General features: G+C 42.0%; 1 protein-coding gene across 1 annotated transcript in view; it reads right to left on the reverse strand.

Moving 5' to 3' along the window:
• Positions 1-601: 601 nt before the first annotated feature.
• LOC120052664 (AP-1 complex subunit mu-1-like) overlaps positions 602-23,129 on the reverse strand; it is a 36,705-nt gene continuing 14,177 nt past the window's right edge. Inside the window, exons 3-12 of the mRNA XM_038999709.1 lie at positions 22,415-22,482; positions 22,186-22,316; positions 16,793-16,940; positions 11,212-11,338; positions 8,156-8,298; positions 7,975-8,046; positions 7,391-7,549; positions 3,040-3,165; positions 2,805-2,880; positions 602-1,981 (exon numbers count right to left, since the gene is read on the reverse strand). Of these exons, the coding sequence (XP_038855637.1) occupies positions 1,959-1,981; positions 2,805-2,880; positions 3,040-3,165; positions 7,391-7,549; positions 7,975-8,046; positions 8,156-8,298; positions 11,212-11,338; positions 16,793-16,940; positions 22,186-22,316; positions 22,415-22,482 (1,073 nt within the window). The 3' untranslated portion in view covers positions 602-1,958. The remainder of the gene's footprint in view (positions 1,982-2,804; positions 2,881-3,039; positions 3,166-7,390; positions 7,550-7,974; positions 8,047-8,155; positions 8,299-11,211; positions 11,339-16,792; positions 16,941-22,185; positions 22,317-22,414; positions 22,483-23,129) is intronic.

The raw sequence follows: 23,129 nt of genomic DNA on the forward strand, positions 1-23,129 counted from the left end.
TTCCCCAGAGTCAGATGAACTTCTGGATACCATGTCTGTCTGTGTGTGCAGTTTGAAGGAAGTTGCCATTTAGCGTTTGCGCAATTGCTAACTAGTTTTGTCGCAACGACAAAGTCTAGCTGTTCCTGTAAACCTCCGGTCATTGTGCTAAGCTAGTTAGCATTTTCTCGCGAAACTACCTCTAACTTCATACTAGACGCAGATACATAAAAATGGTATCCACACATTCATCTGACCCTGGGTAAGTAGATAAAGGGCTTCATTACCAAAGTCGTGAACTACCCCTTTAAGGACGCTTTTATGAAAAAGTGTTGGATCATGTCGAACTACGTCGACAATTTGAATTGGCTGATACGGAATTTGTTACCGGACATAATCATGCTGTTCAGCTGGTCATACTTAGCATAGTGGCTAATTGTGCCAGGTTTGCCTATGAGAAAAGCTAATACCGAGACATTTTAAACCAAAGGTCTAAACCTCGGTTTAAGCAAAAGTTTGTGAGTATGGACCCAGGGGGTTCAGCTCGTCTGTTCCCATCTTTCATTTGATAAAATACAAATCTCACTGATATATACGAAAATAACTAGAAGAGAAGGTACAAAGACATTTATTTATTTATACATAGGTCCCTTTGCCTCCCATTGACTTACATATGGTTAATAAATAAGATATTGAGAGATTGAAAAACACATGTACTAATCATTAAAACCCCACTGGAGAGGATATCTGAAAGAAAATCGTCATATTTGTTCTGTTCCTCAAACAACTATTTTACAAGGAAAGTGTAATATTTCATACAGTAGGCCTACACACCGCAAACTCATGCACATAACAAATTGACTGTAGCGTCTAGTCTGGGCTGAACCTTTCAACTCTATTCCCCTGGCAGAGACCCAAGGCTGATATGAGGGGTTGGTGCCCAACAGACTACAGTAACTATACCAAACAACACCTGCTTTGGAAAAGTTGGGTGTTTTTTTTGATGGAGAAACATAAATAAAAACAGTAATTTTAACACATTTTGGCATACAATAGCCAGGCAAGGTCTTGTTCATACTGGTCCACCTGTATGTCTGGAGGTTTATTTCTTTCTTTCATGTATTTTCCTCAAGTTATCTGTTCCCGCCAGATAGATAAACGACTTCCTTGTCAGTAAACCAAAAAGAAAAATAATTCCTTCAGTCTTTTCCATATAGTTGTAAGCTGAGTGCAAATACAAAGATGGCGACGGATGACAATATTGTTTATTTTGTATTATTTAGTAATCATTGATCTGACCAGCTCGGTGTTCATTTCATGAGACTGAATGCTGTTACAGAACTGACCCTAGATAACATCAACTGATAACCACACCCACCAGATACAAGTTTATATCAGTGCTGTATAAAAGCCACGTTTCAATGTTCACAGACTTTCAACCATGTCTCACACCCTGAATTCTTACGGTAAATAAAATACACTATGCCTTGAGAATAAACAAACTATACAATTTTTACAACAAGACCAATAGGAAAACCCTACATTCATTACTCTATAAACTGAGAAAACATGTCTCCAGATGCTGTAAAACTTTGTCAAAGGTGACACATCAGTCGAGTTCTGAAGGGAAACTATGGAAAGGTCTCAATTGCATACTCCTCGCGTCGTCTCCTCGTCTCCTTCTCAAAACCCATTGGAGGAGATGGTCAGAGGAGTGGGACCTCTGGCTTTCTCATCCAATGGTGTTTGAGAAGGAGACGAAGAGAGAGGACACGAGGAGTATGCAATTGAGATCGTCACAGAGTCTTTACGGTACTCAATGTCTGCAGATCAGGGGCATGATGGCTGCCTGGTCCTTTTGGAGAGTGGTGAAAATTGTTATCCTTTCCTTGTCCTCTGCTGTCCCTCACTCCCAGGGAGCCAGAGAGAGAGAGAGGGGGAGGGAGTGAAGATCCATTCGTCTGGCAGCAGGCTTGCCCTTAGTTTGTCCGAAGTTGGTAATCTGCCAAAAGAGGGAGATGTAACAGTAATACATTAACACTGTTCTGTGCATCATCACTTTGCCCCTGTACTGTGGCTGACCACATTAACGTTCAAATTAGCGCTGTTAGCATCTAAACCCACAAAACTGGAGCTCGGCGTGACTGTGGCTTCTGCCGAGTCCCCAACAACCGGATGTTCAGGTTTTCAGGGGGAAATGAAAAGAAAGCCTTTGAGATGACTTCCGCTTTTGAATGTGAACAAGGCGACATCTCTTAACTCCTCCAAATTTACTGGATTGGTTGAACAGTCAGAATAGAACCTCCCCCTACATAAAAAAAAAAAAAAATCTCGTCAAGACCAGTATGTAGGGGATCTAGTTTCATGCGTTTGCTATGTTAGGTTAGAGTGACAGTGATCACATTGGGGTCAGTGGAGCATTTATAAATGGCATTACAATAACCGCTTAGAACTCGCTTATGAATAAGTCAACACTGCCAGTGTAAGGTATCGGAGTGTGGTGCGCCTCTCTCCCTCTCTCTTTATCCCCCTCTCTATCTATCTCTTTATCCCCCCCCTCTCTCTCCCTTCCTCTCACTCGCTCTCCATCTCTCTCTTTCTCTGCCTCCATCCCTCTCTCTCTCTACCTCTGCTGATTACAGTGGAAAGGTGATAGTCACCTTGGCATGCAGAGCCAAGTGACACGGAGAACCTAATGGCACCAAGGCATAATTCAGATTCCCCATGCCCCAGCTTTATAAGGAGAGAGGTAATGGATATGAAAGCTGGGTTCACTACTGGGCCGTATTGTGCTGAGATAAGGAGTGTGTGTGTGTGTCTCTCACCTCCACTCTGTGTTATGTAGCGTACCCATGGTAACGCCTGATAGCCGCTCTTCTCAATGATCTTAAGATAGCGTACCTGAGGAGGAGCAAAGAACAGTTACAAAAACAACAGACACACACACCACACATACTGGTGAGTCTGCTCCTTCCAACCTGTATGCATTATTCAATGAAACTCATGTGTGGCTCTACGAGGGTTCACGTTAACAGAGATAAATGGGTTCTGTTAACTTACCTGGATACCAGATACAGTGAAATAGGGGATCTCAAAGTTGACAGTGATGGGCCTCTTCCCCTCCAACTCATCACTCTCCACACTAGGCAGCCCAAAGTGAGCCCTCATCATGTACTCCTTGCCTCCCTACACAAAACACACACACACTTTTATTGGGAAATCTGTGGCATTTCTCTCCTGTAGGTTTCTTTGTAACATACCTGATCTTATCAAAAACAAAACTAGCTAGACTATGCATTCCTATACTTGTAAAACTCTCCTCACACCTGCACTGGTGCAGGATACATCAGCAGTTCGCAGAAATGCCTTGTCCAATCAAGGTAAAGTAAACAACTACAGAGGTGACTTGAATGTCGTTGGTCACACATCAAACCCATTCCCCTACCACACACACACACACACACACACACACATCACTATAACACCACTACACAGTTATTAAAACTGTCCATGCGGCTCTGTTGTTTTTCGAAGCCAGGAAGGATGTGGGTTTACAGCAGCAGAGAGAGTTGACAGTCATGCTGAATGTAATGTTAATAGTCGGCCATGGGGTTGAGTGCAGTATCCTTATCGGTCTTTATCAATATGAAGTGTTGAGGCGTTTATATTTCCTCTAAAGCCGTTATCAGTAATTACTTGGCTAACCTCCCCTGGGTTCGTCTGGTGGAAGTGTAAAAACATGCTATCTATAAATGTGCTGCTTCCTGTGAGAATACTGTGTGTACTGCCTTCCGAGAATGGTAGGACAAGACTCTATTTTTACTATTTAGTTACCATTCAGTCGATAATTACACACGGGGTTGTTCCACCTCAAAAAGCTCACGACAGAAAATAAATGTTAGTGTTCCTGCAACATTATTTTATCTCTGAGAAATGATGTTTAATTGATTGCATCCAAATTGGCCATTTTTAATTTATAGGATTCATATAATATTTAATAAATATAGTACCTAACAGTCGATTTGGACAAAACTTTTTTGACAAACAATGAGTTAGACATGAGGAATCCAAAGGAATGGTCAATAGCCCCCCACGGACACCCTACACCTTACGTCAATCCCACCCCAACAACGATTAGATAGTATCAGTTCGCTGTGTCTGACAGTACATTTACATTTACATTTAAGTCATTTAGCAGACGCTCTTATCCAGAGCGACTTACAAGTACATACATTCATACTTTTTTGTACTGAGTAGTACGGAGCCGCGGCTCTGAGTATTGTTTCTTCATCCTATGTAATGTATTCCCAGTGAAATTTGTGACGTTTTTTTTAAATTATCCTCTTTTCATTGAAGTTGTTTGTTCGGTTTATGTCCCATACTAAATTCTGTTATTACCAGAATGTTAAAGGTATAGTTCACCCAATTTACAAAATTACATTGGTTTCCTTACCCTTCAAGCAGTCTACTGACAAGGTATGAAAGTAACCCATGCTTTGGTTTTGTTGGCCACTGTTTCAAATGCTAACTTTTTAGCATTTGTGGCACAAATCCAATGCAAGTCAATGGTACCTATATCAGTAATTTCATGCTTCATGTTTAAATCATACTAAAGTATCTAAAAAATAAGTCAATGATGTTACTTATAGATTATTTGGATATGAGGTGTGAAAATGCTAATATAGGAACCATTAACTTGCATTGGATTTGTGTCACGAATACATACCTAGCATTTGAAACAGTGGCCAGGTAAACATAAACCAAAGCATGGGTTGCTGTTATACCTTGTCCATAGAGGAAACCAATATGTAATTTTGTAATTTAAGCGAACTATCCCTTTAACCTGTTTGGGCTGCAGGGGCAGTATTGAGTAGCCTGGATAAAAGGTGCCCATTTCAAACGGCCTCGTACTCAATTCTTGCTCGTACAATATGCATATTATTATTACTATTGGATAGAAAACACTCTCTAGTTTCTAAAACCGTTTGAATTATATCTGTGAGTAAAACAGAACTCATTTTGCAGCAAACTTCCTGACAGGAAGTGGAAAATCTGAAATAGATGCTCTGTTCTAGGGCCTGCCTATAAATGTCCTTGATATATATCAGTATACATGCACTTCATACGTCTTCCACTAGATGTCGACAGGCAGTGAGAGAAGAAATGGAGTGTATAACTTGATCTGGGGTCGAATAAAAGCTCTTTGTATGACGTGTCACCAGTTTCCTGTTTTCTGGAGCGCGCGCGAAGGGACCTGGTATTGCCTTCTGAAAGGCTGTCGTTATAGACGACTAATATCTCCGGCTTTGATTTTATTTGATACATGTGACAATATCATCGTAAAGTATGTTTTTTCAATATAGTTTTATTAGATTATTGAAATTTTTTCGGGACGTTAGGCGTGTTGCTTTGTCTGCGTATGTTCAGGAAGGAGAGCTTCGCGCCACTTTGCTAGCTTTCCGTGCTAATTGACTGGAGAAGAGGACATTCTAAATCCAAACAACGATTGTTCTGGACAAAGGACCCCTTGTACAACATTCTGATGGAAGATCATCAAAAGTAGGACCCATTTTATGATGTTATTTCATATATCTGTCGTACATGTGTACTAGTAGTTTGCGGCCAGGTTTTGGGCACGCTCTCGCCATAACGTAAACTGCATATCGTAATGAAGTTATTTTTAGAATTCTAACATGGCGATTGCATTAAGAACTAGTGTATCTATCATTTCCTATACAACATGTATTTTTTAGTTATGTTTATGAATAGTTATTTGGTCAGAATATGTGAGTGTCAGAAAAATATCCGGACTTGGTGGGAAAAAGATGCTATGTTAGCACAATGTATAACCACTGATTTCAGCTCTAAATATGCACATTTTCGAACAAAACATAAGTGTATGTATAACTTGATGTTATAGGACTGTCATCGGATGAAGCTTATCAAGGTTAGTCAAAAATTATATATCTTTTGCTGGTTTGTTACGATCGCTAACTTTTGCTGCTGGGGAATGGCTTGTGTTTCTGGCTATTGTGGTAAGCTAATATAATGCTATATTGTGTTTTCGCTGTAAAACACTTAAGAAATCGGAAATATTGGCTGGAATCACAAGATGCCTGTCTTTCATTTGCTGTACACCATGTATTTTTCAGAAATGTTTTATGATGAGTATTTAGGTATTTGACGTTGGTGTCTGTAATTACTCTGGCTGCTTCGGTGCTATTTCTGACGGTAGCTGTGATGGTAGCTGCAATGTAAAACTGATTTATAGCTCAAATATGCACATTTTTCGAACAAAACATAGATTTATTGAATAACATGTTATAAGACTGTCATCTGATGAAGTTGTTTCTTGGTTAGTTTGGTTGGTTCTTGGTTAGTTAGGTTGGTTTTGTGCATGCTACCTGTGCTATGAAAAATGTCTGTCCTTTTTTGTATTTGGTGGTGAGCTAACATAAATATACGTGGTGTTTTCGCTGTAAAACATTTAAAAAATCGGACATGTTGGCTGGATTCACAAGATGTTTATCTTTCAAATGCTGTATTGGACTTGTTAATGTGTGAAAGTTAAATATTTCAAAAAAATATATTTAGAATTTCGCGCCCTGCACTTGAGCTGGCTGTTGTCATAAGTGTACCGACCTCGGGCTTGCAGCCAGAAGAAGTTAACATGAATAGCAGGAACAGCACCATCTAGTGGTCAGAACCTGGTATTATCAGGATGTAGGATGGGACATAAACCTAACAACTTCAATGACTTATTTCTATGAACGGGGAGAAAAAACTAAATATACCAAATTCACTGAGAATACATTACATAGGATGAAGAAACAATAGTCCAAGCCGCAGCTCCATACAACGTGTCAGACACAGTATCAGTTCTCCATCTACTCGTTGTTGGGTAGGGATTGGCGTGGGTGGGACTTTTAATCGTTTCTTTGGATTCCTCATTTAATTTTTTAAAAGTTTGGTCCAATCGACTGTAAGGTAATATATTTATTGAATATTATATGAATCCAATAAATGAAAATGGCCAATTTGAGTGCAATCAATTCTTAATTTCTCAGAGATCAAATTATATTTCAACAAAATAATGCTAATCGTATCTGTTTCTAACTAGAGAAACAATTTCAGAACAATCGGAGATGGTGGGTGTGATGGCTTCCTGGAAGGACATGGAATGACCCCATAGTATGGTAATGAAGAGTACAACTGTTGTATAGTCCTTGTGTTCCTCTAGGTTGAGCAAGGCTTGAACAAATAGCATCTAAAAACACATGGTGACTGTTACAATATCTATGATAATACCAGAGGATGCACTAACAGGAATGCATCGACTGCCATCTGCAATAGGTTATTAGCATAGTAATGTTTAGTTTATCTCATGACGCTAGCTGTGTAGGCTACTTACAGGGAAGGACTTGATGTTCCACTGCACCACGCTCTTCTCGGGAAGATACTTGCAGCTGCCTGTGCTCGTCTTGAATTTAGGCGAGTCGGCGTCGCTGGGCACGGGTACCATGATGGCTACGTTGTTGGCAGTGGAGCGGCTCTTAAACTGACTCTTGGCCTGCAGGGTGGAGGTGAAAAGGTAAGGGTCACAGGGTTACCGACAAGGACGTGCAGTGACATAAAGAGGGGGAGGGGGGCAATTTATGGGGTATAACCCGCTTTTACAATACAGCGATGATGACACAGTCATGAGGAAAGAAACACAGTCATGGACATGGAACGGATGCTATTTTATGAAGAATTTCCTGTTCAATTATTAACTTGCTATGAGTTTAAGGGTGAGGAAACAGTCCCAACCCAAAGGTTTTCACACATTGAAGCAAAAAATGGAAACAACATGGATCTGCGTCTATGTACTTAAGAGTCTGGGTCTATGTACTTAAGAGTCTGGGTCTATGTACTTAAGAGAGGTCAGTGTTGGAGCTGCTGGTGAAACAGTAGATGTTGACAGTTTGACAGTGAATGATGGTGGACATCCTTTACCTTAACCTTGATCTCAACTCGGCTGTGGGAGAACTTCTCAATCACACTCTCGATCCATATAAGAGGCTTCACCTGTCACGGAAAGGCCAGGAGAGGAGAGAGAGAGGAGAGGGTCATCAGGTTAACATTGGGCAAGGGAGGGGTGTGTGTGTGTGCATGTGTGTGCGCGTGTGTCACTGACCGTAGTGTTGAGGCGGTAGGACATGAGCTCACTCTCTCCGTCCGGGGGGATGAAGGAGATGGTTCGATCGTTCTCGAAGCGAGACAGACGGACACACTGATGGAACTGGACATCTTCCAGCTCTACCGTCTTACTCTTCTCTCCTGATCCGACACACAGGCAAGGAGGGGGATATCGTATGCTATGTCCTAATAACAGTCAACTCCTGAGAAGTGCAAAATCTCAATAGCAGCCCATAGCAGTTCACCAGTCCCAGTTAAAGTGTACAGGAATGTACAGTATTTTATTTGCCTCGGATACTAACTTTAAAAAAAGGCTATTTCTCCTGTATGTTCCACTGTCATCCTTCCTGGTCTGAAAACCCACAGTGACACTGTGCACACACCACTGTTTCTTCTTCATAAGTACTTTATAAAGAGTTCCATCAATCAGCTTTTACAAGAGAAAGCTTCGGGAGACCACTCTCTTCAGTAGTGGAAGGCTAGAAAACAATGTGGATGTGTACCGTAGTGAGAGAGCCTAATGTTCTTGTTGTTTTCCCAGAGTAAATGGTCCAGCAGAGCTGCTATTAAAAGCTCTTATAATGAATCAGGGCCACTGGGCTTTCTCTTAAATCCCCCCATGAACCTAGAAAGAATAACCCTGTCCATACAGCAATGGCTAAATATAAATGGACAGCCATCGACGGATGCACGTGACACCATTCATTCCTATGTGACGACTCAACAGTGCACTGGAGCCAAATTAAGTCGGTTAAGAGGTGTCGTATGGATGCAGAGAGCTAGAACACAGAGTCTAGTCTTTGGAGAGACCTGTTTAGACAGCTCAAATCCCAGCAGGTAAGCCCTTTGGAGGACTGGTCCACGACACAGGTATGATGTCCCATGTTGCATCATCACTGGGTAACTGTGGAAAGGTGAAAAAGGAGGCACAGTCCTTTATGTTTTGGCTCTAAGGGGGTGTACACAGTCCCCTGAGGTTCACCCGAAAGGCTGTGTCATCTCCCTAGCGAGGCAACATAACACTCATGTATCCATATCAGATAGGAATCCTGCGTTTGATTTGTTTTCCCAATTTGAACTGTTCCAGCTCTCATATCTCATGTCTCATCTCTCAAAATCGACTTAAAATCTCTCCCTGTACGCATGTGTCTTGATTTCCCTGCAAGTTTCATCTGTATGATTTCCTCATACCCAGATGTGACTGTCCTCACTCTCCCGTCTCTTCCACAAACTGTATGTAGTAACAGGCTCTGACCAGAAGAAGGTGTTGTTTAACCCATGTCTGTTCACGCGTAGAAAGCCAGTCACAACAGTAAGCGTGACTAAAACAGTAAGCGTGACTAAAAAACGCTTATTAGTATTCAAACACACGAGCATTTGTGGTTGAAAGTTACTTTAGGATTGCAGTGGGGTGTCTCTTAAAAGGCATCCATACGTATGACGTGCACAGACACAGATCAGTAAACATACAAATAAGAAAGATATTAAAGTCTGTGCCTCCTCCTCTGATTATGGTACAATAGGGTGAGTGCAGAAGCCCATTTGAAATGCTCATGTTTATCTATTCATTATTTGTCGGAGTAGTTTTCCTTTTCTGTTCCAGACATCCCACTTCACTTCCAGTCCGTGGGCAGCATGCACATGTGAGGAGCCGTCCAGGGGGCATCTTTCATCTGCCAACAGCAGCAGTAGCCTCGGGGAGGGATTAGCAATGGGGCTAGACCAAGAAAGAGTAATCCACCAGATGCCCCACAACCAGGGCACATGAGGGGTGAGACCAGGGACTGGGGCGGTGAAGGTGGGGGGTGTAGGTAGGGATGGGGAGCAGTGGAGTGGTGGGAGCAGGGATGGGGAGAGGAGGCAGGGGGAAAGGGGGTGAGTTGGGCAGGATTGGGAGCACACAGATTTTGAAGGGGGAGGATTTGACCATGGGAGTGGAAGATAATTGTCCATGTTACCTATATTATGACCATCGCTCTCCAAGGCTGAAGAGTCAAATTATTTGGGTTTGGTATAATAGTCTTTACCTCTTGGTGTCCGTTTACATACTTGTAGGATTGTGTTTGTACAGTTTGTGTACTTGTGTGAGTGTGTTATGTGTGTGCGCACTGTAACGGAAAACAGTCATTTATATGGTATTTTTGGGTATTATCAACAGTAAAATACTGTGAAATGTTTTACAGCAGCATACTATACATTATTGTGCATTGTGGGAATATTTTGTGGGCAGGTAAAGATGCTGTATTTGGAATGATACTGTAATTCCATCCCACAAAATACAGTACCGTACCATATTTTTTGAGCTCCAAAAACCTTTTGACCACTAGTGGGAGCATGGTATTGTTGTTTCTGGGTCAAATGCAGTATTTTGATGTGTGCCTTATAAGAGGCTACATTTGTTGCACGTGTTAGTGAGAGTACCAATTTCAACTAGTATGTGGTAGTAGTGCCCCATCAATTTAACATTTATGGAGGACAGATTGGAGTGTCAGCAAGTCTTAAACCTTAAATGTTTGAGCATTTTGCCATGTCCTTTTGGTCTGGTTTGCCCTGTAGTAGCTGCCAGTTTGGAAGCCTTTGTTAACCTGCCCTGTAGAAGTGCAGGTGATATAAAACACATTACCCAGCAGCCAAACTGTTTGCACCAATTCAATGTAAAAGTAAAATACTGTGAAATACAAACACCATATCCCCTCAATGAATTTCATTCATCCATCCATCCATTCATTACGAATACAGTAGTTGTAACTTTTTTTCTTTAGTATAATACAGCCAATTCTATAGTATTGTAGTGTGTGTCATTAATTAAACAGTACTTGATTTGATACCATATTTATATTACAGTATGTGTACTGTAATAAGAAATACAGGAACTAACTTGCCTCTTCACTGCCTGCAAATTATTGTCAAATTCATGGCAACACCTTACTGTGTGTGTGTGTGTGTGTGTGTGTGTGTGTGTGTGTGTGTGTGTGTGTGTGTGTGTGTGTGTGTGTGTGTGTGTGTGTGTGTGTGTGTGTGTGTGTATATTATACTGCATGTGTTTTTACTCACTTCCTGTGATCTCGAAGAGCACTTTGTCGTTGAGGCCCAGTCTGAGTTCTGGCATTCCAGACAGAACCACTTTGAGCTTGATGCTGCCCATGATCTCACTACGCAGGACACTACCGGTCGCACTTACCTTGCACAGGGAGACAGACAGACAGACACGGTTACATTAAAGGGAAGTTGAAGTTAAAAAAAAAACTTCTCTGGTTGAAAAAGGCCTATGTTGCATCGATATTAGTCAGAAACGTTGATTCAAGTGTACAAATTTACTACAAAGTGTAATAGCATAATTTTTCATAAAGTCAGTATTTTCCCAAAACAGAGATGTGAGATTTCCTAGATACAGTGCATATTTGAGGGTTGGGTTTTGATTTCAATAATGCCCACTAACACAGCATGGTAACGCCTAGGGAGAATTGTCATGCACGGAGAAACATCTGCACTGATTGGGCTCTATCCAATCGTTTACATAAAAGATAACACATTGCCAATGTTAATGTTGAAAGAACACTTGGCCCCTAAGCCCCACTTGCTGATGTGGCCACTTGCTACTAGCTAGCTTCATTGACAAACAAAGAGATGGAACTTGGGCAATGATGAACAGCGTGTAGTTTGTGCTTTACATACGATAGTTTGACAGCTTGCTGATGAGGTTGTGGATGCAGCAGCAGCTGACTCAATACTGTCTACCTAGTTTTCATGCAAATATTTTAACTTGAGAAATACTGCACCAAACACCTTTGCCTGATGTAAAATTGTGCAACTAAGACCTCCTCGGCAAAAACTTTCAAATTAATTAGAGATTTCTTCATTTATCTTCTAATAATTCTGACTATTTTGAGGGAGAAATGTTGCTACCGTGACTCAAGAGGGACAAACAACAATAACTCCCCAGGGTACAATATAGCAAACATAACACACCCCCAAGATGCAAGTCTCGCTTTTTCTTAATGCGAAGCAGAAAAACCCAGGCGGAATCGGTGAGTTCAGCCCCCATTTAAATGGGGAGAGACTACAGCAGGACATTTACAGTTGAGATAGTCTTGTGTTACCACACTCGCAGTGCGAAGTCTCCTTCATCACGAAGGAACCAAAGAAATCAGGAAACCCTGGATTTCAGTATAGAAATGACAAAAGGAGTTTTTAGAAAGGATGAGAGAGGTATGGAAAAGATTGACCTAGAGACTGAAGATGAAAAAGTGTATTGTCACAAAAAGGGAACTCTGAGGAAAGGCAGCTATCTAGTTAAATGATAATGTAACATGAGAGGCCCATCAGACTTGCTCTTCCTTACAATCAGTCAGTTATTAGTCTCTGTCTCTGACCCCTGGGATACATAAAATGGGCTCAAGGGGCTGGTTACGTGTCAGACCAAAGGGCCGTGGGTATCCTGGTGTAACACTGTTACATCAATCCTCCGGTTTCTGTGGTAAGGAAATCTGAAATAATTTCCTCCCACTTCTGACAATACATTTTGGGGCTCCCGAGTGGCACAGCGGTCTAAGGTACTGCATCTCAGTGCTAGATGCGTCACTACAGACCCTGATTCGATCCCGGGCTGTATCACAACCGGCCGTGATCGGGAGTCCCATAGGGCTGCGCACAATTGGCCCAACGTCGTGCGGGTTAGGGGAGGGTTTGGCCGGGAATTTGTTCTTAACTGACTGGCCTAGTCAAATAAAGGTAAAAAATAAATAAAAATTCAAGGAAGTTGGAGAATGGTGTCTGGAAGCTTCTCTGACACAATGCTGATTAATACTGTAAATCTGACCTGGTTTCTTAGTCTGCACACTGCAAATGATTATCAAATCTTTAAATATATACAGTAGAAGTCAGAAGTTTACATACACCTTAGCCAAATACGTTTAAACTCAGTTTTTCACAATTCCGGACATTTAATCCTAGTAAAATTCCCTGTCTTAGGTCAGCTAGGATCACCACTTTATTTTAAGAATGTGAAATGTCAGAATAATAATAGAGAGAATGATTTATTTCAGCTTTTATTTCTTTCATCACATTCCCAGTGGGTCAGAAGTTTACATACACTCAATTAGTATTTGGTAGCATTGCCTTTAAATTGTTTAACTTGGGTCAAATGTTTCTGGTAGCCTTCCACAAGCTTCCCACAATAGGTTGGGTGAATTGTGGCCAATTCCTCCTGACAGATCTGATGTAACTGAGTCAGGTTTGTAGGCCTCCTTGCTCGCGCATGCTTTTTCAGCTCTGCCCGCACATTTTCTGTAGGATTGAGGTCAGGGCTTTGTGATGGCCACTCCAATACTTTGGCTTTGTTGTCCTTAAGCCATTTTGTCACAACTTTGTAAGTATGCTTGGGGTCATTGTCCATTTGGAAAACCCATTTGCGACCAAGCTTTAACTTTCTGACTGATGTCTTGAGATGTTGCTTCAATATATCCACATAATTTTCCTACCTCATGATTTTACATTTACATTTAAGTCATTTAGCAGACGCTCTTATCCAGAGCGACTTACAAATTGGAAAGTTCATACATATTCATCCATATTCATCCTGGTCCCCCCGTGGGGAATGAACCCACAACCCTGGCGTTGCAAGCGCCATGCTCTACCAACTGAGCCACACGGGACCCTCATAGATGATGCCATCTATTTTGTGAAGTGCACATGTCCCTCCTGCAGCAAAGCACCCTCACAACATGATGCTGCCACCCCCGTGCTTCATGGTTGTAATGGTGTTCTTCGGCTTGCAAGCCTCCCCCTTTTTCCTCCAAACATAAAAATGGTCATTATGGCCAAACAGTTCTATTTTTGTTTCATCAGACCAGAGGACATTTCTCCAAAAAGTACGATCTTTGTCCCCATGAGCAGTTGCAAACCGTAGTCTGGCTTTTTATGGCGGTTTTGGAGCAGTGGCTTCTTCCTTGCTGAGCGGCCTTTCGGGTTATGTCGATATAGGACTCGTTTTACTGTGGCTATAGATACTTTTGTACCCGTTTCCTCCAGCATCTTCACATGGTCCTTTGCTGTTGTTCTGGGATTGATTTGCACTTTTCGCACCAAAGTACGTTCATCTCTAGGAGACAGAACGCGTCTCCTTCCTGAGCGTTATGACGGCTGCATGGTCCCATGGTGTTTATACTTGTGTACTATTGTTTGTACAGATGAACGTGGTACCTTCAGGCATTTGGAAATTTCTCCCAAGGATGAACCAAACTTTTTTTCTGAGGTGTTGGCTGATTTCTTTTGATTTTCCCATGATGTCAAGCAAAGAGGAACTGAGTTGGAAGGTAGGCCTTGAAATACATCCACAGGTACACCTCCAATTGACTCAAATGATCTCAATTAGCCTATCAGAAGCTTCTAAAGCCATGACATCATTTTCTGGAATTTTCCAAGCAGGTTTAAAGGCACAGGCAACTTAGTGAATGTAAACTTCTGAGCCACTGGAATTGTGATACAGTGAATTAGAAGTGAAATAATCTGTCTGTAAAGAATTGTTGGAAAAATGACTTGTGTCATGCACAAAGTACACTGCTCAAAAAAATAAAGGGAACACTTAAACAACACAATGTAACTCCAAGTCAATCACACTTCTGTGAAATCAAACTGTCCACTTAGGAAGCAACACTGATTGACAATAAATTTCACATGCTGTTGTGCAAATGGAATAGACAAAAGGTGGAAATTTTAGGCAATTAGCAAGACACCCCCAATAAAGGAGTGGTTCTGCAGGTGGTGACCACAGACCACTTCTCAGTTCCTATGCTTCCTGGCTGATGTTTTGGTCACTTTTGAATGCTGGCGGTGCTTTCACTCTAGTGGTAGCATGAGACGGAGTCTACAACCCACACAAGTGGCTCAGGTAGTGCAGCTCATCCAGGATGGCACATCAATGCGAGCTGTGGCAAGAAGGTTTGCTGTGTCTGTCAGCGTAGTGTCCAGAGCATGGAGGCGCTACCAGGAGACAGGCCAGTACATCAGGAGACGTGGAGGAGGCCGTAGGAGGGCAACAACCCAGCAGCAGGACCGCTACCTCCGCCTTTGTGCAAGGAGGAGCACTGCCAGAGCCCTGCAAAATGACCTCCAGCAGGCCACAAATGTGGCAAGATTGTCAATCAGTGTTGCTTCCTAATTGGACAGTTTGATTTCACAGAAGTGTGATTGACTTGGAGTTACATTGTGTTGTTTAAGTGTTCCCTTTATTTTTTTGAGCAGTGTATATGTCCTAACCGACTTGCCAAAACTATAGTTTGTTTACAAGAAATTTGTGGAGTGGTTGAAAAACTAGTTTTAATGACTCCAACCTAAGTGTATGTAAACTTCCGACTTCAACTGTATATCAGACTATTAGGAATCTAATTTGAACAAAAATGGATCTACCCTGGAAACCATATTTGAGGAATTTGTTCCACCAATTCCGCTCCAGTCATTACCATGAGCCCGTTCTCCCCAATTAAGATGCCACCAACCTCCTGTGCAGCACACCTGGAGTTTAAAAAAAGGCACGTGAAAGACTCTGAGAGCATAAGGAAAAAGATGCTGTGGTCTGATACAATTTTCTTTTTACTGAATGCAAAGCACAATGTAGGATATAACCAGGCACAGCTTCAGAGCTTCAGAACAAGAATGTGAAACTCATTGAGTGGCCCAGCCAAAGCCCAGACTTGAATCCCATTGAAAATCTGTGGAAAGACTTGAAGATTGCTGTTCCCCGCCTCTTCCCATCTAACTTAACTGAGCTTCAGAAAATCTGGAAGGAAAAATGTGAGAAAATCCCCAAATCCAGATGCGCAAAGCTGATACAGACGACTCAAAGCTGTAATCGCCGACAAAGGTGCTTCTACAAAGTATTGACTCAGGGGTGTGAATACTTTTGTAAATGAGATATTTCTGTATTTCATTTTCAATAAATGGGCAAACATTTCTAAAAACATGCTTTCACTTTGTCATTATGGGGTCTTGTGTGTCGATGGGTTTCTAAAAATATATATTTAATCCATTTTGAATTCAGGCTGTAACACAACAAAATGTGTAATGAGTCAAGGGGTATGAATACTTTCTGAAGGCACTGTAGTAGATGTATATACAGTAAAGCATAGTAAAACTATATACAATAAAGCTGAGGTGTATTTTTGTCTCCGCTCATACAGGGGTAATAATGGCTTATTATCAGGGTGTGCTGGCTAATTCCTGCGGGCGGCTATGGGAAAACCTGGGACTATTTTAGACTTCATAGTCACTGTTACCCTAGAGCAGTTTTTCCCAACCCTAGTCTTAGAGTACTGCCAAAAGTACACATTTTTATTGTATCCCTGGACAAGCACACATGATTCAACTTGTCAACTAATCATCAAGTCCTCGATGAGTTGAATATGTCTTTGTCCAGGGCTACGACGAAAATGTGTACTGTTGGGGGGAAACAGTGCCCTTAGAGACACCATATTATTAAACAGATACAATAGTCACAGACTGAAATCATAGTGCAGACCCTCACTAGCACATTGTGGCTACTGTGTTCGTGGTATACTAGGGACCCTTTGATACTACCCATGATTAATTACAATACTTGAGGTGTTTTTACTGACATCCGAGTGAAAAGCCTCCTCACCAGCAGGTTAACGGACTCGATGACGTCCATGAACACCTCGTTCTTCCTGTACTTGATGCCCTCTGACCTCCAGGACACTGCATTGGTGACGGTGGCGGGGGGGCGAGGGGCACCCACATCCAGTTTGTGACCCTGCTGGGTGATATACCTGCAGAGAGAGGGGTTGGGGGGAGAGGGGAGAGGGGGGAGGCGAGAGGACAGATACCATGTAAGCTTATTTAGAGGGAAAAGAATGCTGTCGTCGCTACCTCACTTTCCAACTAAGGTTCGAGAACAGAGAAGAAAGCGGAATATGAAAAATACTGAAGTAGAATCCAAGAACGTGAGGATCAGTACAAAGATGTTTGTTTTCTAGGTGATATCAATCTTTCTATATATATATTCATGATTAATGAGCTTATGATAAGACCCCAGAATAGAAAGTTAATTATATTAAACCTCACTGGATTAGATAGATTAATGAAAGGATTCGTCTTGGGTTGTGAGCAGGTTAGTCATGGGTGTAATTGGAACAAGGGGGTTTACATTGTGATTCTATTGTGATTATAACCAAAAGACTAAAACGGCACTAAACTAAAACTCTAAGGCTCAAATCATCCTGGAGTGCATTTTGTGAGCTCATTTAAAAGGTGCAATCTGCAATAGTTAAAAACGATCAAGTTGACCTCAGACTGTCAGGCCTTGTACCCATAGCTCTGTGAGAGTGGTTACATGTCTCTAGCCTAGCTCCATCCCATTGTGTCTTTAAACACAGTAGACCTTGTATGTCTATTGTCTACTACTGGCTGTACTATCAATACCGTATGCTGCAGGATGATGTGATGAGACTGGGAGTGGGTAGGAGGGAGATGATATACAGTACCTATGCAAACACATGACCGTTTATTCCGTAGGTGGAACACCTGCCCGCTGCCTCTACCTCTCACTGACGAACAACCAGGGTGACAGACAGCAACACCATCTACTTCCTCAAATACACACACACACACACACACACACACACAGTCCTGCCGCCCGACCTGTAATCCCACCAGATAGATCTCTCCTCTGCCTGCATCTCTCCCAGCTCTCCCTGTGGTAATGACAGACTGATCCAATCTCAACCATAGATCCTTCTGATGCCTGCAGACTTTCTCTCCTCCACTACCCTTCCCTGGGCTCCTCTGAGAATCCCCTTATTGCTCAGCTTGAAAGAGTCTGCACATTGCAAAGGCCCCGAAAGCCGCCCCCCAAAATTGCCCCAAAAATTACGTTACACTGGTTTGAATTCACCACTTGACACAGGCCATGGTGACCTCATATAGTGTTTAATGGTAATCCCACGTGATACAGGGAGATCATCTCATCTCAATACCTCATCTTGACTCAAGGAGAGTGTAAAGAGATGAAAGTCAAGTTGGAGACAATTGGGCTTGTTTGGTGTGTTGGTTTTGGTCCTGATTCTCCCCAGAAATGCTAATGATGTATCCAACAAGAGCATCTGAGTTGGCGGGAAAATCGACAGTCATACTACGAAACAACACACACAAACACACTCCTTCTCTTTAAAATACACACAGGGGAAGACAATTGGAATGGTAGCCAGGCCAGGGCCCGGTTTTCTCAAAAGCATTTTAAGGCTAAATTAGATCCTTCGTAAGAGCATCTTTACATTTCTGAGCCGTTTCCCAAAATTGTCTTTATTAATGTTGCACTTGAAAGCGATCGTAATCTAAACGCTCGTAATCTAAAAACCACTCAGTAGAACAGATAAATGCGTTGTCAGATCACTGTTTGCCCTCTGCCCCTCCCGCGTCACTTTACACACAGAAAATCTCCGCTAAACATAGAATGAAGATGTTAATTTGTCTCTGTGACCTCCAAAAACATCATAGTTCAATATAAATAGCCTAAAAAGTTTGCAGTGATTCAGAGGGGTTGGGTTTAAATGCGGAAGACACATTTCAGTTGAAGGCATTCAGTTGTACAACTGACTAGGTATCCCCCCTTTCCCTTTCCCAATGTAATAAACAAGCGAAGCAAGGATATAAAAATGAAAACCGAGAACCTAATTATATGAGTGCTAGATTAGACTACATATTGACATCACTTTCATGTAAGTGCAATCGATAGATAACTAGTATTAGGTCATTAGGCTACAGCTGGGCTACATTATCTGAAAGCTCAAGCATTTCACTGTAGCGGAACCAATAATTTAAAGGTTATCATCATATCCTATTTGTAGGGCACGTTTATATTTTCTAAATAGCGAACGAGGCAATGAGCGACTTTGGCTTTATTCATTCTTGCTCACAGTTTACACAAACTGAAGAAATGCAGAATTTAGCCTACATAATCAAACATTGCGTACAAAATATTCCGAGAAAAAAAACACTAGCCTTTATTGTCGGGAATAATTCCAGCAAGGGACAGCTCCTGCAACGGCACAGTTAAATTCCACTTTGTAATGAGTGCATCGTTAAAACAGTCATAAGCCTAAATTCCATCGCAATCGGGAAATCGCGCCCAGGTGGGCAGTATTTAGGGGGGGGGGGGGGGGGGGTTGTTGTGGAAGCGCCCGGTTGGGGGGAGATGGAAAAAGAGGAGAAGCAGGGGAGGATGGAGGAGCGTCGGGATGAGGTGGAGGGGCTCCTTGGCGAAACGAGGAGCAGAGCTGAGCTCGTCTGTCTGGGTGTCGAGTGGAGCCAGCTGACAGTGGCATTGTGTATGTGTCAATGGGAGACAGGCTAGCGATTATCAGCCCTATTCAGGCCCACATTCACAGACAACACAGACAACACACTGATAAAGACCTCATCAAAGCTCAGGGCAAAAACACATCTTCATACGTCCACATCAGACAGTCACCATATTATCAAAGTAAACCATCTGTTTGAGCAATTATAAAAAGACAAAATTATATTATATGATGTTACAAACAGGCTTTCAATTAAAGTGTAAGACTAATTACAAACAGGTAATTAAGCAGACAAAATAGGCAGATTGCCATGGTAGTCTGGACTTCTGCCAGAATATGGCATCATTCCCAGGGGCAAGTAACAGAACAGGAAAACAAAGTCCTGTTAACGAGCTAAACCCTCTGAACCCTATAGGCTACAGTATACTGTCTGGCACTAGCCTAGATGGTAGTCTTTTATGGCATCAAACGGCAAGCCATCTAGTAGAGAGATGAGTAGACAGAGGTGTTGACTGACTCGAACTGACTCTACTCTTTAGCCGAGAAGAAAACATGAAATATAAAGTCTTATTAACATGCTAAAGCAGGGTTTCCCAAATGTTTCTGGCCCACGACCCCATTTTGATATCTGAAAATGATTGCGACCCCACCCATGTGAAAATATAATGTAATTAACAGCCAATGTTAACTTTTTTATTTGGCGCTATGTCAGTCAATTGAAAAACATTCGAACAGTATTTCTGATTGTGAGTTGAGAAGACAATTGTGTACTTTTAAATGTGGGGCAGTCAATTGCAAATTAGTAATGTCTCTTGTCTCACCACCACTAATGAGATGTGGGGGAGTCAATTGCAAATTAGTAATGTCTCTTATCTCACCACCACTAATGAGATGTGTGTGCTTGATGCATGTCGCGTCGGAGATTCTCAAAATCAGGGGGCGTGGTCGACAGTGCGCACTTCATCTCTGCTGTCACATCCAATCTGGATCGTATTTGGTTTTAATACAGACGAGAGCACTGAATCCAGTTTGACATTGATATGAGCTGGCGAAGGGTTGCCTACCATGTGTTTTATGGTGATTTCGAACCAACTGGGAACTCTGAAAAATACAAGTCAAATCATGACATCAGTGATGAAAGTCAGAGCTCTAGAAAGAGGCCCGAGTTCCCGAGTTGGAATTCCGAGTGGGAAGACCGTTCAAAACTATTTTTTCCCAGTCGGAGATCGTTTCTTTCAGAGTTCCCAGTTGTCTTGAACGCGTAATTAATGCTCAGAGGGAGACGGCAGAGTATTTCCTTTGAGTCAGGAACCAAGCCTCCTCCGTAGTGAACCGTAAATGCGTTGTCTGTGGCATTCGGTCACATGACAGCTTGATCAGCTGTACGATTTCATTTACCGACATGTCAACTGAGCCAGGATCACAGTCAAACGGATTGGGAAGTAGGTCAGTCCCAAAGTGCTCTTCCGAGCATTGGAGGTGAGCAGCCATCACTCACCTGGGACACACTGATGTTGTTTTCTGTTATTTTCTTTTCATTACACAGAAAGTCAACCAAGTCAGATTTTTAACATCCATTGTGAACGACAAAAGTTCCTCTCTCAATGTGAAAAATCTTTCCAACACCCCCTCAATAACCACCAAGCCTCGGTGTGAAATAGAACAGTCATGCTCTGATCCCATATCCCTACATAGTTTTGCGAAAAGGCGTGCGCGCAATGGATGTGATTTGATGTAGTTTACAATTGAAGATACCTGCTGCAGCATATCTCCGAGTTCCGTGCTCAGCTCTTTTGCCACCTTTTTCTCTCGGTTTATCATACAATGTCTCCATATGGCAGAGGGAGACACATTCATAACTAGAGTGCAGAGGCCTGCCTGCCGTCCTGTGATAGATGGAGCCTCATCTGTGCAAAAGCCCACCATTCGATCCCATATGGAATCACTTTTTTGTCAATATAGCCACGCAGCACAATGAACATCCCCTATGTCGTTTCATGCTCAGGAATCGCGAGACAGAACAATATGTCCTCGTGAATAGCATCCCCCGACATGCATGGGCATCTCGGCCCTCACAGCTAATGTCAGTTTGAAGAGCATACGCTGGGGAGTTTGAGTCGTTCAGTCAGAGTTTCCTCTTGATTGCTAGCAATAGCATGAATTATTCGGTTAACAGTGCTATCTGACAAAGGTATTGATGCGAGTGTCTCTGCCTCCCCACACATTCTTTTCACCATATCAATTGCAGCTGGTAATATCAAAGTCTCTGCAATAGTGCGTGGTTTCATATCCGGCCTAGCCATTCACCGTGAGAATGATTCATGTGCAACGGTCAAGTGCGGCCCTTTTCCATGATCTAAGGGCACTCTCTTTAGATTTGAATAATTTTAATTTACATTTTTATGGTTAACCACATTACAATAATTTTGAGATACAAAGACGATATTATAATACATATATATTTTTTCTTCAGGATTTTGTAAATTCTCCCACAAGCCCCATTTTCATATCAAGCGACCCCACCTGGGGTCACGACCCCTAGTTCGGGAACAGCTGAGCTAAGGCCTTTGAACCTTATACTGTAGCCTACTCAGCAATATGGTAGTCTGTTGGATGGTAGTCTGTTTTAGCATTGCCCCTGTGTTGCAGTCTAAAATGCCAAGCCTTCCAGGCCAGACTGTAGTCTTAGCTGACTGTAACTGAGTCCTCTACTCACTCTTGCAGGATCTTGCTGTCTGTGGTCTGGGGAAAGCCAAAGTCCATGACCTCGTCCATCAGCTCATACACAATCACAAAGTTGTCACGGATACTCTCCTCCTCCAGCTCCTTAAAGTACTCCTTAAACACCTACAGATTTACAGACAACTTAATACAAGATCAATACAATACCAGAATAGTAAGCACAGTGTATTATAGTAGGTGTTGTCAGTGAAGCACACACTCACCTGTACTATTTTGTAGAGGAAGGAGTATACCAGAGCAGCATTGGCATTCTTCTTGGTCATTGCCACCACTAAAGGACGACTGTTAAGTATGTACTAAACTGTTGAACAGAAAAAGGTACTGTGCCAATGCTGTTTTAAATCTATCAAATGGAACATTTACAATCTGCAGTTGCTACATCTATTTTTGAACTTGAACTCTTGAAGAATATAACTTAGAAATGCCTCATGAGCTTAGTTCAACTGTCGTAGCCCAACAGAACCCAACATATAAGCTTGCTTTACTCCAATGTTTGTAAACAAAGTAAATGTAAACAAACACTAGATAGCCTCAAAACATGGTTAAAACTATAATTTGATATCATGGGATGGTCAGCCCTTGCATCCAGAGCTCTGTCTACGAATTTGAGTGGTTACATTTCTCCAGCCCCAACCCTCAGCTTTTTACCAAAACAGATCAACATTTAAAAATGCACACCTGTTATTTGAAATGCATTCCAGGTGACTACCTCATGAAGCTGGTTGAGAGAATGCCAAGAGTGTGCAAAGCTGTCATCAAGTCAAAGGGTGGAACCTTTGAATAATCTAAAATATAATATATATTTAGATTTCTTTAACACTTTTTTTGTTACTACATGATTCCATATGTGTTATTTCATAGCTTTGATGTCTTCACTGTTTCTACAATGTAGAAAATAGTAAAATAAAGAAAAACCCT

The sequence above is a fragment of the Salvelinus namaycush genome, chromosome 8 (assembly GCF_016432855.1).
Source record: "Salvelinus namaycush isolate Seneca chromosome 8, SaNama_1.0, whole genome shotgun sequence".
NCBI classification, from domain to species: domain Eukaryota; kingdom Metazoa; phylum Chordata; class Actinopteri; order Salmoniformes; family Salmonidae; genus Salvelinus; species Salvelinus namaycush.